At 39.3% G+C, this 15312-nt stretch overlaps 1 protein-coding gene across 2 annotated transcripts; it reads left to right on the top strand.

Annotated features, from left to right (window-relative positions):
* Positions 1 to 1361: 1361 nt before the first annotated feature.
* Positions 1362 to 14473, top strand: LOC131237861 (uncharacterized). 2 transcript variants are annotated; one of them, XM_058235888.1, is made up of 7 exons: positions 1362 to 1501; positions 1658 to 1894; positions 4457 to 4517; positions 6160 to 6561; positions 11505 to 11845; positions 13457 to 13687; positions 14146 to 14473. In XM_058235888.1, the coding sequence occupies exons 2-6, from the start codon at positions 1802 to 1804 to the stop codon at positions 13673 to 13675; spliced, it is 1116 nt and encodes a 371-aa protein (XP_058091871.1). In that variant the 5' UTR covers positions 1362 to 1501; positions 1658 to 1801; the 3' UTR covers positions 13676 to 13687; positions 14146 to 14473. The 2 variants fall into 2 exon arrangements, with proteins under 2 accessions (XP_058091871.1, XP_058091872.1); XM_058235889.1 differs by lacking the exon at positions 1658 to 1894 and having other exon boundaries at positions 1402 to 1501.
* Positions 14474 to 15312: the final 839 nt, after the last annotated feature.

Here is a 15312-nt window from a genome sequence, read left to right as displayed (position 1 = left end):
TATCCATGCCGTCTATAATATTTTTCATATCATTTTATGATGTGGTACAAAAAATGAAGAAGATACAAATATGAAGTGTACCACGCCACAGGAAACAGTGTTCATTAAACATCCACTATTAAAAACTTCCCAGAGCCTACGGTAATGTTTATTTTCCATCATCCAACCTGTTGATAATGTCAAAAAGAGCTGGATGAAGGGAATCCACAAATATCAGCTTGATGCAAAACTTCTGTGGACCCAATAAATTTTTAATGGTGAGCATTCAATCCCTACCGTGTGTTTTCCATTTGAGATTTTGATCAACTTCATTTTTAGGACAATGTACTAGTTGATCTAGAAAGCTGATGGACGGCGTGGATATAAAACATATACATCAACGTGGGCCCCACGGTCACTGACGTGTTACTCAGGCCACGCCTAATCCGCTCCCACCAAACGTCGTAGAGATTTTCTACAATCCATCCCAATGTATTGTCGTAGATACATCGGGACAAGCAATAGCCGTTGGATCCAAGCTCATGTTACAATCCAAAATCGATTATATGATGGCCTAATCGTGGATGGGGGATATCCAATGAGAGAACTCTCATATTGGATTATTTAAACCCTTTGATCATCTCACTCTTTCCTTATAATAAAAAGTGACTCATTAACCGTTGTTTTGTGGGCCATTTTTTAAAAGCTGAATATGCTCCAATCACAAATACTTTACAGATATCCAAATTCATATACACATCTCTTCAGATTAACGGTTTAGATCATGAAAGATGGCCCTAGATCCAATGGTTCTAGTCCCGAGGCATTGTAGCTAAACCAATCAAAAGCGGACACGAATTTCCTACCACACTGTGCGTATAGACCACGAGCAAAAAATAAAAAGCCTTATGGGGCCCACTTTGATGTATGTTTGAAATCCACTCCGTCCATCAGTTTATACATCGCATAGTAGGACATGAGCTCAAAAAACATAATATAAAAGACTCAAAATGTCCACACGACAGGAAAAAGTATGGACGATGATGCCTACCATTGAAACCTTCGTGGGGCCTACCATGATGTTTATACGCAATCCAAACCGTTCAGAAGGAAATTACACTAGGTGAAGTGATTATAAAAATTTCAATCCGATCCAAAACTTCGGTAGGACCTGAGAAGGCTTCAGTGGAGGGAGACCCATCCTTATGGTGTGGCCCATTTGATTTTTTAATATACATGATTTCTATGTTGATGTTCTATAGTGATCCATCTCAACTGATGGACGGAGGGGATGTCATACAGACATCAAGGTATAACCCCCCAGAGCTTTTTGTTGCACCGGCTCTCTACAACAGGTGCTGTAGGAAACCAGCGTCCAACAAGAGCATCTTTCCGTCACTCTCCTTCTTCAAACGCCAAAGACGCATATCTCAAAACCTCTGAATTCCCCCAAAACCCCTAAATTTTCTTTAATTTCCGACCATATTCCCACATGGGCACCCCTTCATCTCCTCAAACTCAAGTGGGTTCTTGCTAAAATCCCAAAACATGCAGTCCTTGAGCTTCTGATTAGTGTTTTTTTTTTCTCTTTCTTTCTTTATTATTATTAATTTTCAAGTTCCTGGGCCTGAAAATGCTAATCTCTGTTGGGTTTTCTTCATATTCCCAATACATTCAGCTCTTGAGCCTTTGATTGGTGTGTTTTTTCATATATCTGGGCCTGAAAATGTCAATCTCTGTTGGGTCTTCTTCATCTTCCCAAAACATGCAGTCCTCGAGCTTCTGATTGGTGTTTTTTTCCTTCAAATTTCTGGGCCTGAAAATGTCAATATCTGTTGGGTCTTCTTCATCTTCTTCTTTCTGTCTGTCTTCTATCTCTCTTCCATCTCATTTTCATCAGAAGAAGAGTTCCAAGGTATGTGTTTGTTTGTTTGCTTGTTTCCTTCTTCTATTCATGTTGATTCGTTTCTTGCAAGGATTTAGCTGAAATGATTGGTTTTACTTTGTTTTGCAAAGACCCATGTCACCTTTTTCTTAGGATTTTGCTAACATGCGCCAGGGAGGGATGATGTTTTCATTTATTTGGTCCATCTCATGCAAGTTCTGAGCTGAATGTTTAGTTCTAGTTCATTTTACAAAGACCCATCTCACTATTTTTAGGAATTTTTAATTTTCTTCTATGAGGTCTGCTGAAATGCGCCGGGGGTGAAGTACTGTTGATGAATTAATTCATTTTCTTACAAGCAATCAGCCCCAAATGTTTAGTTTTGCTTTGGTTTAGCAAGCAGATGCCACTATTTTAGGATTTACTTTTTTGGGGCTTTTTCTAACCTGCACCAAGAATAGGTTTGCTGCAAGTAACCATTCTTGAATGATATATCTCACAGTTTCATTTAGATGTATCGTATCGCCTTATGTATTGCTAGACATTCCCAATGTGGCATGATGCATTTGTTATTATTGATCTTTATATAATACTGAATTTTGTTAAACTTATTTTCGAATCTGCGTTACTTTACGATACCCCCATGCATTTATATCAGAAAGTATCGACAATACAGACTAATACAATTAGTACTTTATGGTACATTTTGCATTTTGCGATGCGAAGCAAATGTTCATTGAGGACTCAAAACTTATCAAGGGATTTCACTTACGAGTCACGGCATGAAGGGCTGGGAGAGGATGATGGAACAAAGATTAGGACAAGATACAAGGATGTCAGATAATTAGTTTGGGTTAATGCTAGGGAAATCAACAGTTGAGGCTATTTTCTATGTAGACAATTGATGGAAAAGCATAGAGATGAGAAGAAGAATCGGCATATGTGTTTTATAGATCTAGACATGTATATGGTAGAGTATCTAGGGAGGTTATGTGGTGGTTGATGAGAAGGAAAGGGTCTGAGGAAGACGTATTGAGTATTGACATCATTATAGATATGTATCAGGTTTTTGTTACAACAGTGCGAACGAACTGTGATGAAGCTAATAACTCCCATCGGTAGTTGGCCTTCATTAGGGTTTAGTATTAAACCTTTACCTTTTTGCACTTGTTATAGATGAACAAACTGCTAGTGTTCAAGATGAGGTCCCTTGATCTATAGTTCTATACTGTTTGCGGATGATGTAGTTGGTCGACAAGGCCATTAGAGATTTCGTTCGGAGGAAGAGCCCCGAGTTTAGAGGCTTAAAAAATTAGTAAGACCAAGACGTTATACTTGGAACGCTACTTTAGTTAATAGAGGTGATCACTGATCACTGTATGCCCATGAAATTTAAGGAATTTCTTATAAGATGGCTATTTGACTGGCTATGATATGTGGGCCAAAGTGATGGACAGTTAGAAAGCAACATGCACATGGATTGAGTGTTGCAGAGACAAGTATGTGGAGATGGACATGTGAGAAGACTTGGAAGGATAGAATCAAGAATGGGATCACCTGAAGTATCATAATATTCCCAACAAGAGAAATTGATGGAGAGTAGATTGTGATGGTTCATTCATGTGCAACAACAACCAAAGATGGCTCTGGTAAGGAAGGCAACATTGATTACAATTGAGGGGCCAAAAAATAGGATGAGAGGGAGGCCTAAAAGGACATTGATTGAGGTGGTGAGGATGGTCATGAAGACTTAATGGATTTATTGGCATTACTGGGTTTCAAATCCGACTCCAAATAGCAGGGAAAGACTTTGATAATTTTGAGGTTGATGACGATGATACATGCATTTTTGTCATATCAGATATGAGTATGTCAGATACTCTCTTGATAGGATTCATGCCAATATCTTGAACCTTGAATGAAATGCACAGCTTGGCTTGTGTTGAATTTCTCTACCTTTTCCAGTTATAATTCTCAAGCATTTTTCTTTTGCTGGAAATCATTTTTAAGTGTTTCACATTTTTGAGCGCTGGATGAAAGTACTGCAATTTTTTTAATTGGATTTGATGGTAATTGGTAAGTTTGGATGCATTGAGAATGTTCGGTAACTTTTTCCACATACATTACTTGCATGTGATCGGCTAACTATGTAATTTCCAATATTTAATTCAGATGTTTAGCTGAGAATTTAGCTGACCCCAATTAATTGGGAGAAGGTGTAGATGATGATGATGATGTTTAGCTGAGAGTTTCTGTGTTTAAGATAAATGAATGCAATGAATGCACAGAGGTGAAGATTTAATATTTTACTACGGGAATAAAAGATTGTGTGCTCACAGTGAGTGTCAATGTGCACAGATCTTCCACCATCCAATAATGGTGGGCATGAATTCCAACATGTATTTCAAAATGAATATTTGAAAGTCCTAGTTTTGAAATGCTTGTTGGATTCCTCTCATCAGTCTTCTAATGGCTGGAGATAATCTGCTCACTAACTCTCTGTGCTCACTACGCCATTGAAGTCACACTCTTTTACTAAATATTTAATTTCCTCGCATGTTCATAATCTTTATGCTTTTTTGTGGTGCCCAGCCAAACTTACCATTGGGATTTTTTGAAGGCAGGAGATGCGGCCTACGGCGTCTAAGAAATGGTAGGGGTAAATCTTTCTCTATCTGTTGTGAGTTATGAGGGTGCTCTAGCTGTACCATCAAGTTGCAGTTGGCAGAGAATCCAAGCCAACAAGGCAGGCCACTTTCTATTTGGGTGTGGGAAACAAAAACGCCCATTGAGTGGGATTTCATTTTTCCACATTTTCAGCAGCAAATCACAGGCGACATAGTACAGAAGGTTGTAAACATATGTCAGTTACAATCTGGTGGTAGCCTATCATATTGGTCTTGGGGACTCAGAACTTCCAAACATGGCCTTAAGCAAGGATTTGATTAGTGGAGTTTTGATAAAACCATATGTGCCAACCTGGCTTATGCGTCTCGGCTGAGCTTTGATCAGGTTGGCCCCCTGTGTAGATTACCTGCCCAAAAATCAAGCCAGTCCACTCATCAGGCTGGCTACACATGGATGTTGAATGTGGACCAATGTCTTATTGTTCTAAACCATCCCATGCTTTTGTATGTGTGGCCCATATGATGAGTTGACTGCATGATTTTTGGGCTACATCATCTACTTGGTGGGTCCACCTACGGCACCACTCCACTGTCCCATTAGGGCTGTCAATGGGGTACCTGGACCTGCTGGTACCTTAGGGACCCAGCCCGTTTTTAACAGGTCTGGGCCCCATTTTTTAGACTTGTCAACAAATTGGGTAGGGTTTGGGTCTCACCTTTGACCCGGTTAAAAATCTGGTCTAGCCATGTTTGGGTTGAGTCGATGTGATGGACCCAGTTAAAGTCAGATTGGGCCTGGGACAAGTCTAATTAGTTTTGATAGTAAACTTATATATATATATATATATATATATATATATATATATATATATATATATATATATATATATAATTCTAGCCCATTTACACATAAGAAAGCCCGTTTACACACCGTGCACATGTTAAGGTGGCATGTGTGTTTGCAATCTAATCCAATCACTGGGTGGGCCCAAACCATGCAAATGCTTTTATCTGTCCCAAACTCAACTGAAAACTTAGATCCAAAGACCCGATGGGTACCCAAACCCGAACAGACCAGGGTCTTCAAGTGCTAGACTTGGACCAGGTGAGACCCGAACCCAGTTAACCCAAAGTACAGGTCCTGAAGGACTCAATCTGAAACCAACCTCTTGACAGCCCCATGTCTCATGCAGGTGCCATGTTGCATGCTTGCAAGTGGTCTTACCACAGCTCTTTAGTACTTCCATAATTCCTATATCTGTACTATAGTTCTCTAATTTATGGTGCTTGTGTTATGTTCAAAGGTAGGCAAATCAGGGCAGTTCGGATATGGGGCATTCAAGACGAACAGGAAATGCCCGAAGAGGCAATTGATTCTCTTTGCTTCTTCTGAAACCAAACCCAGTTAACCCAAAGTATTTGAGGACTCGCTTTTAATGCCCCATGTCCAGAAAATCAGGGCAGTTCGGAAATACTCGAACCCAGTTAACCCAAAGTACAGGTCCTGAAGGACTCAATCTGAAACCAACCTCTTGACAGCCCCATGTCTCATGCAGGTGCCATGTTGCATGCTTGCAAGTGGGCTTACCACAGCTCTTTAGTACTTCCATAATTCCTATATCTGTACTATAGTTCTCTAATATATGGTGCTTGTGTTATGTTCAAAAGTAGGCAAATCAGGGCAGTCCGGATATGGGGCATTCAAGACGAACAGGAAATGCCCGAAGAGGCAATTGATTCTCTTTGCTTCTTCTGAAGATCAGCCGCCAAATGATGAGCTCGATTCAGTTTCTTCAGAGCAAGAAGAGCTACTTCCCATTCCAGAGGAAGGTTCCCAAGAAAGCAGTTCGTATCTCCAAATAGAGAGAACAGAAGGAAAACCGGGTCTTATATCGTTCTATGGTCTTCCACATAGAAGAAGGAATGAAATCCTTGTATCTGGCCTTAGCAAGGGAAGATCAGACCTTTTATTGTTTATTGGTCCGGCAGTCTTGGTAACGTCTTTGGTTTTCCCATCACTATACTTACGGAGAATACTTTCCACTGTATTTGAGGACTCGCTTTTAACAGGTAGAGTACTGTCATGTATGATGTATCTGCATTTTTTTTGTCTGTGATTTTTGTGTCAACTGATTGCATTGTTTAGTTGTATATAGATAAAAATTTGCATATGTAATTTGAAGTTCATCATGGGTGTTATTACCTTCTTCTGCTTAGATTGGAAACTACAAAATCAGACTTTCTTATGGAAAGGACCAAAACAATAGCAATTGAATTGGACTTCGATTCATGTTTTTTTTTTTTTTTTTTGTTTTGTTTTGTTTTGTTTTTTTGTACTCGCCGCTTGTTTGGACTCGTTCGGGTTCGAGTTGAGTCGTGGCTTGCCAGAATCTAGTGTAATTTGTCCTGACATGCCCAAGTCAATACTGCTCCCAAACAAGTCCAAGTTGAGTCAGATTAGTCAGATATGACTAGGATGAGTCATCATTCCATGCTTCTGGTGGAACTCACACCTCCACAATGGAGCGCGTGTCACTAGCATCGCTACTTCCATCTGTATTCTACAACCTATACACTAGAAAATATGTCAGCACTGTTTTAAATAGCAAATAGCTTGTAGCTTAGTATTCTCCCCTCTAAAGCATAAGGCATAATACTCCGTGACTTAAGACACTTGAATGGTTTGTAGCATAGTAGTCTGTGACTTAGACACTAGAAAATGTGTTGCCAGTGTTTTAAAGAGCAAATAGTTTCTAGCATATTATTCTCCCCTCTAAAGCATGAGGCATAAGCTACACGCTACTTCTAGATTTCTAATTAAAATAATGGAAAAAAATAGGGCAAGTAAATACAAAGATAAAAACTAGCAAAGTAACTGATTTAAAACTATTGCTCATATTATTTCACTAGCATCATTGAAAACATTGTCTCCCGCTTGTTAGAGCTGGTGGAGACAGTGTAGTATGTGTGAGTGATCCAGGGTTCAAGCCCTGGTAGCGTTAACTTTCAAAAAAAGAAATCATTGAAAAGATTATCTAATTTTAGTGAAAAATATCAAAATGTAACAAATCATTCAAAAATGAATTGATTTTACTGTTTTGGTGAAAAATTGCACATAGCGTAAGCTACATAGTGTGTAGTCTGCGCTATGTAGCCTGTAGCGTATGCTACTTAGCACGTAGCATACACTGAATAGCGTACACTACATGTGACTTTCACTATTTGATGCGCTACATAGTGTGAAGGCTAAGCTATGTGATGAAGACATCCAAGCACCAGTTAGAGTATATTGGAGGAGGAGAGCTTCCGTTTCTTTATGGTTAGGTGATGCAAACATGTGGCCCCGTGGGCCCAATTCGAGTGCCTAGCTCGTTGAAGACCCCACATGCATGTTTATGCATCTTTGAAGGCCCCACACTGGGAAGATGCATGTGGGCTGCATATAAGAGCTTATTGGACACATCTGGACTGTTGGATTCATTGGATACAGTTATCGGACTGTTGGATCTTGCATGTGGACCGTTAGATTACTTTAGACCACTGGATGATGGATGCATCGTGGACACGTGGACTGTTTTGGATGTTGGACTTTAGTGGATAGCTTTTCTTTCTACTTTATAGCTTTTCATTCTAGTTTATTTCGTTCTTTTGGCCTATTTTATGTTTTAATTGAATAAGGTGTATTTTGGACCGGTTTTTTTCTTTTTTCTTTTTGTTTTTTTTCTGTTTTCTTTCTTTTCTTTGCTGTTTTTCTCTTTCTCCACTCTCCCCAAGCTTGTTTTCTCTTTCCCCTTTTTAATGAATTTTCAGTTATCTTTCAAAAAAAAAAAAGGGTGTATTTTGGACATCTTTTAGCAATAAGGGTATTTTTGTTAAAAAACAACCCAAAAGACTATTAAAGGGTGGGCATGTGAAGCCCTAGGGATCATTATGCATTGAAATAAAACTTCTCTTTTTTACTTTGAGCGAAGAAAATCTCCTGTGATTGGAGTTGGTGTGAAGCCATAGAGTGATTCCAATTTATCTCTCTCTCTTATTCTCTTCCTTCAAAGGTATTCTTTTCACCCTACCCAAACCGTACGATCGTATGGACCAAACCCTTGACCGTACAGCTGTCCGTACGGCCCATCCCACTTCTCTCCCTCCTTCCCTTGTTGGTCCTTGATCCTTCCTCTTTAAAACCTAAAACCCTAACCCAAAATCTCCCAAGTCTCAAAACCTTAATTCCCCAAATCTTAGTTTCCCCAATCCTAAAACCCTAAGGGCCTGTTTGGCCAGGCAGCTTGGATGGAATTGGATGGTATTAGAGTGGATTGCACGGATTTCAAGGTAATGATAGTTGTGTTAGTGGATTGGTACAAGATCTATGGGATTGTTGTATCCTGGGATTGCCATATCCGGTCTGTTTGGCACGCCTGGCCAATCTCGGGATTAAACCTTCCAATCCCTTTCAATCCCTCTAACCAAACACATCCCAAGCAATTTTGAAGGGATTAGGATGGATTGGATGGGATTTAAAGGTAATGATGGTGATGTCAGTGGATTGTCTTAACATCCACGGGATTGCTAGGATCCCGTGTCTGTTTGGCACGCCTGGCCAATCCCAGGATCTATCTTCCAATCTGCCCGGCCAAACAGGCCCTAAGGGCAACTCCCTAATCCTTAGACCCCAAATTTAACCCTAACTAGGATAAGTGATTCCCTTTGAATCAAGATTAATCCCTATGCTAGATGGAAGTTCTACCTTCCATGGGTCCTAATTGATTCATATCTCCTAATATCTTAGTGTGGAATTGTTGTTTGGTTCGAACTCGAGCATATTTAATACTTGAATTCCTAAATTTGTGATAGATTAGTTTTATTTTGTGCTTTGATTTCTCTAATTAATCCGTTATTTGATTTTATTGCTTCATCTTAGGTTAGACCATCCGTCCTACATCACTTATGCTACCTAGCTCAAGCTATTTAAAACACTTGTGTGTCGGTGTTACACGGACCATAGTTCAAAATGTTGTCAATGTGAGTATTTTCAATAACAAATGCAAGTGGAATTCTTTCATGGGCAGTATGGTACTAATTTGTAAAAAATTACACCATTGTGTGGTGTATATCAGCCAATATGTACGGATACACAGGCTTTGGATCCATACATGATCCAATACATAGATTCCAAACCTTGGCATGGGCATAAGGTTTCTATGATGCAAATGTACCAAGCTCAGCCAGTAGACACGTCCCTACAGAAGTATGCTAATACTATCATATAAATCTTAGATCATAAAGGTATAAAACAAATCTATCCATTTATATTAAGTTCTTCTCCAAAAGCCATGTTATTAGGCATCAAAGAGGTCAAGTTTTGGAGGGAAAATTCCAAAGAAAGAAAAAGAAGAAGAAGAAGAAGAAGAAGAAGCAAGACTACCTAACTTCATGTACTAGGGAGGGGAAAAAACTGTGAACCCTAAAGCCTAAAAAAGAAATAAAAGGATTTTTTTATGAGGCTAGACTACCTAACTTTATGAGCTAGGGAGAACATGCATTTGCCAGGAGGTGGTGTCAGTTACAACTAACAATGCAGGTGTTCGAAACCGTTTATCCCATAGGTCCCATCCTAGAGGTATAAGCAAATCAATCTGATCGACCAATGTTGTCACAATTGTTATCGTATTGCATATTATGATAGGAGTCGAATCATATCAAATCGCAAATTGTATTGTCAATTGTAAGGTTTTTATTTTCCTTAAAAAATTGAAAACATTTGAAAAAAATACAAATAAATCAGAAAAATACGAACTCATCAATAATCCATTTCCATCATTCAAAAAAATAAATAAATCAATAATCCATTTCCATCATTCAAAAAAAAAAATAAATCAATAATCCATTTCCCATGAATATACACCATGAAAAGAAATAGCATATCATGATATTGTCGATTTAGAACATGCATACAGTATACATATCATGTGTAAAAAGGTAAAAGGGGCAATATAAAAAAGAAGAAAAATTGGTAAAAAGAAAGAATAAAAAATGAATAAGCATAGGGAGGGCCTTTTTATGCTTTATATGCAAAAGGATAAAAGAAAGAAGAAACAATGAAAAAAAAAAATTGGTTTTTTATGCACTTTTGGGCCCATTTACTGAATTCTATGATTACCATATGATCCAATACGATTCATACGATAATTGTTTGATCATTTAAGATTTGTGATTGGGTGTACGATTTGAATCTTACATCCATATGATATGTACGATTCATATCATGAATTATGAAATGTACTATTTGGACAACTCTGCGATCGACTCATTAGATGGTTCATGTTTACTGTGACAAACAAAAGAACTGGAATGCCGTGCTTACAGTCTAGTGCTTGTCATGTGTGGATTCCCACTTTCCGTGCATCCATAAAGTGGGACCTGTGCAATGGATGGCTTAGATCACATCTACAGAGTCCCTCAAGGCATGCTTTGCGCAGACCATCCATAATCTTACATGAGTGTACAAATAACTGCAACTGAGGTTACGCAAGGCCATACACGGGTACAGGACAAACATTTACACGTGGAACTAGTGGCATGGTAGAAGATGCCAGATCCAAATGGTCCACTATGTAGGTCTCACTGTCCAAGAAGTCTCTCCAAATAAATCAACCCCATACACTCATCAGAGCGAACTTTGTGTCATCAGCAGATGGATAGGAACAATTTGCTCAATTTCTTGCACCCATCATATGTGGGTTCCCCCAATTTCTTTGCCAAGACATCCTTCTAGTGCATAAAATCCAGTGTGTGGCTCAGGTGACTCACACATTAGTCTCTCATCATGTGCATACAAAAGTCCAGATAATGGCCAAGGCAAGAGTCTACACACAGGACACCGAGGGAATTTCACCAAAAGGAAAAATCAACACCTAAGTTTCTAAGGATTATGAAACCACGAAGTATTAAAAGGCGTGACGTTGGAGTTATTACTGTACTGAACCATCCTATACTGATATGTTCTTCATGGGCAGATTTCCTCATATTGTTCTTCACAGAAGCTCTCTTCTACAGTGGAGTTGCGGTCTTTATCCTATTAATAGATCATGTGCAGAGACCTCTTCAGCCACTAACTTCTAAGAGTGACGGTCAGTTGGGAACTGGGATTGGGCTCCGCATTTCTTCCGTGGCTACTTTGGTACTCAGCCTGATAATACCTATGGTTACCATGGGCTTTGTTTGGCCATGGACTGGGCCGGCAGCTTCAGCTACTCTTGCTCCCTATTTGGTTGGGATTGTAGTGCAGTTTGCTTTTGAGAAATATGCAAGATATAAACAGTCGCCAGCTTGGCCTGTCATTCCTGTTATCTTTCAGGTAAGAAGTCACCCATGCTAAGTTCAATCCTATGAAATAGCAAGATTTTTTTTCTTTTTCTTTTTTGAATCGCCGTATCCATCCAAAAGAAAATCTTTAAAGAAATACGATTCTCTATTTTGTGTTTTAATGCTACGTACACATGCGATGTAGTGCAAATATTTTACTATAACAATAGCACAAACGAGTTGCGTGGGGCCCACCGTGAAGTGTTAGTGACATCCACTCTCATTTGGCCATGGGCCCAAAAATCGGGCCAATCCATTGACCAGGTGGGTCACACAAGGAGGAACTGTTGAGAGGAGGACGTCCACCATTGATTTGCCAATTTTCAGAATGAACTAATTTTTGAGGTCTGCCATCATCTAGGGTAGATGTTTCATATCAATGTATTGGATGGCATGTACACAACACGGTAATCCCTCTACAAGAATCAAGGGTGGACATCCTCTCTTGACTATTTCTTCTCATGTGGCCCATTTGAGTCATTGATTGGCTTGCTTTTTTAGCCCATGGCCAAGGGAGGGATGACATGCAAGATGATCAGAGTGGATGCCATCAACTCATCATGATGAGCCCCACACAACTCATTTGCACTATAATTTAGTGAAAATGTTTGAGCATCATCATTTTCACACGCACATTCATACATACACGTAGGTTGATTTATTGTGCATATTATGCCTTGAGATATTTGATTTATAATGATATTTATACATCATCATCTAAGCCTATCCCAACTAATTGGGTTGGCTACACAAATCCTATTCCACTATCAATAATTTCTAATATTTATAGGCAATTTCTAAATTTTAATTTTAATATTGGGCTAGACTCCTCTGTGGCCTTTCCACCATTTCTTAAATATGGTGACTCATCCACCATCAGAGGTAATGTATGTCAATCTAGACTGCCAAAACCATGTGTCTATTGTGGATGGAGCAGGAAATCCAAATGATGGATGATCTTGACAGTCAAAATAGACTGAAAGAAAATATTCAGTGGGCAAAGTTAGATTTCCGACATCAGATGGTTGAAATTATCTGATCAATGTGATTTTTGGTCTATGCTCCAGCCAATGTATGAATACATGTATGCTAGGCATGCAGAATAGATGAGACACCATTTAAGGGACGTGAACTCAAACCTTACTGGTGAACTCTTAAATGGTGGCGGCACATCACTTTATACAAACCGCAGATATGCACTCGGTTTTTCAGTTTTCGAGTAGGGCCTATGTTTCAGTGATCCAGATCACTGGTCTGTTGGTCCCCACCATGGATGGGCCACACTCCAAAAATCTCCCTTAGGACACTGGCAACCTTTCAATTTGTGGCCTGAGTAGAGGGTTAAAAAGAGAAATACAGTAGATAGGTAGGATTGCTCCATTGAATACGAGCAAGGCCCGACCCATCCATGGTGGGGCTGACAGACAAATGATCTGGATCCTCAAAGCATGGGCCCCACTTGAAACTGAAAACTAGAGTGTCTATTCATATCTTCGGGTTGGGAATTAGCGAAAGCATTCTTATCAGAAGATGGTTGTGAATCTATTGTTTGTGGTACACATACTTCTTATGTAAATTCAAGGGCTTCTGTTGAATTTTACAGGTTTATAGATTGCATCAGCTGAATAGAGCGGCACAGTTGGTGACAGCGCTATCCTTCTCAGTGAGGGGAGCTGAGACGACAGCACAGACATTGGCCATTAACAGCTCTTTGGGGACTCTACTCAATGTGCTTCAATTCCTCGGCGTCGTCTGCATCTGGTCTCTTTCAAGCTTCCTCATGAGGTTCTTTCCTTCTCCAGCTGTTGTACCTGACCCGTGATCTCTTTCGAAGGTTTGTGGAACAAAACTATCCTATGCATCTGAATCAAAATCATATTTTCTTGTTGAAACTTCTATACAAGAGGAACTACAGGATCCTGGATCGGAGGCTTTTGACAGTATTGATCAGACTTTCATTGCTGAGAAGTGAGGCACATGGTTCATTTATCCAGGCTGTTGGTATGTCTTTGGTGGGACCTTCCCGTACTTTCTATGTCTCTACGAATAGATGGATAATAAGAAAAGTACAGCAATGTTCCACATTCAACTGAAAATTTTCCCATGATTGATGGCTAGGATCTTCCGATACGTGACATTTTTTTAGATCATGGTCCATCCACGGTGGGAATGAACATGCCAATGGTCTGGATTAACAAACCATGGGCTTCACTTGTCGGGATTGAAAACCTGGCTGTAATTAGTCCTTATGACAAGCACCGTCTTAATGATATTTCAAATGGCACTGATCAGGCAAATCTACTCGTATGGATATGGTTCGTTTTGGCCTTTACTAGACTGGAAGCAAATTGGGTCTGTAGCATTTCGACGTGCAGGTGTTTGTATGGAATGAGATACAGCTGATGAAGACGTCTGAGATGCTTATTGGAATTCGAGTTGAATGCATGTGCTGATGGAAAAGATACGAATAGCAACTGATTGACCGGTTTTGATCATGTTGTTTATAGGAATTTTGTTGAATTTGTGATGTATGCAGCAACACAGGATCAAATCTTACTGGGGGAAACAAAAATAGAGAAAGAATGAAATAAAAGAAGAGGAAATGCTTCCGGTTTATCCATTTTCAGCTACCATCTCCTTCTTTTGGTTGCTATCACTCCCCTCATGTCTTATAACAATATAGATTCGCTTAGGGCCTGTTTGGATGCATGAGATTAGTCAATTCATGAATTTGAAAGATAATTAATTGGTGTCGTCACGAAGTTCGTAGTTCATTAATATGAAAACTCATTAAGCATGATTTTCTAGATTTGTTGTTTGGTTGGGTTCAAATTTACATTTTAGGCATGGTGTGCTGTAATGGCCGCACATAAATGTAACAAGTGCAATTGTTACACATTATGGGGTTGTAATGGCCAATAATGCCACTATAGAAAAAATGACCTGTAACAGCCTGTTACATCCCCCCCAACATAAAGATTGTAACGGCCCATTACAGGGCTAATACAGGTTTTTCGGGTTTTTTTTTTCCTAATAACAGCACATTATGAGGCTATTACAGGTTTTTCGGGTTTTTTTTTTACCCTAATAAAAAGAGAGACTAATAGTCCCATGTCGTAAAGGTGACGGTGGTGACCATTATGGGATACTTCAATTTTAGGAGAGGTTGTAAATACTTTGAAACAGGATTGGACCATTCAAACCATCCAATTAGTGGTTGCCGAAATTAGTGGTCAAAATAAAATGTAATATAAAATGGGTCCAATAATGGATGGGCCATCCATCAAACGACAATGAATAGAGGAATGGTGGCCCATATTGATTATAAAAGAGGAATGTTTGATCATTAATTACAAAATTCATGAATTTGGCAAGTAGAAATTTGCCAAATTCATCAATTCTACTTGCCAAATTCATCAATTTGGTGTGCATACCAAGAGGCCTTAGTTTATTGCTCCC

The sequence above is a fragment of the Magnolia sinica genome, chromosome 2 (genome assembly GCF_029962835.1).
Source record: "Magnolia sinica isolate HGM2019 chromosome 2, MsV1, whole genome shotgun sequence".
Taxonomy (NCBI): Eukaryota; Viridiplantae; Streptophyta; class Magnoliopsida; order Magnoliales; family Magnoliaceae; genus Magnolia; species Magnolia sinica.
Note: the sequence above shows the minus strand (reverse complement) of the source record. Positions and strands in the feature narration are given on the sequence as shown.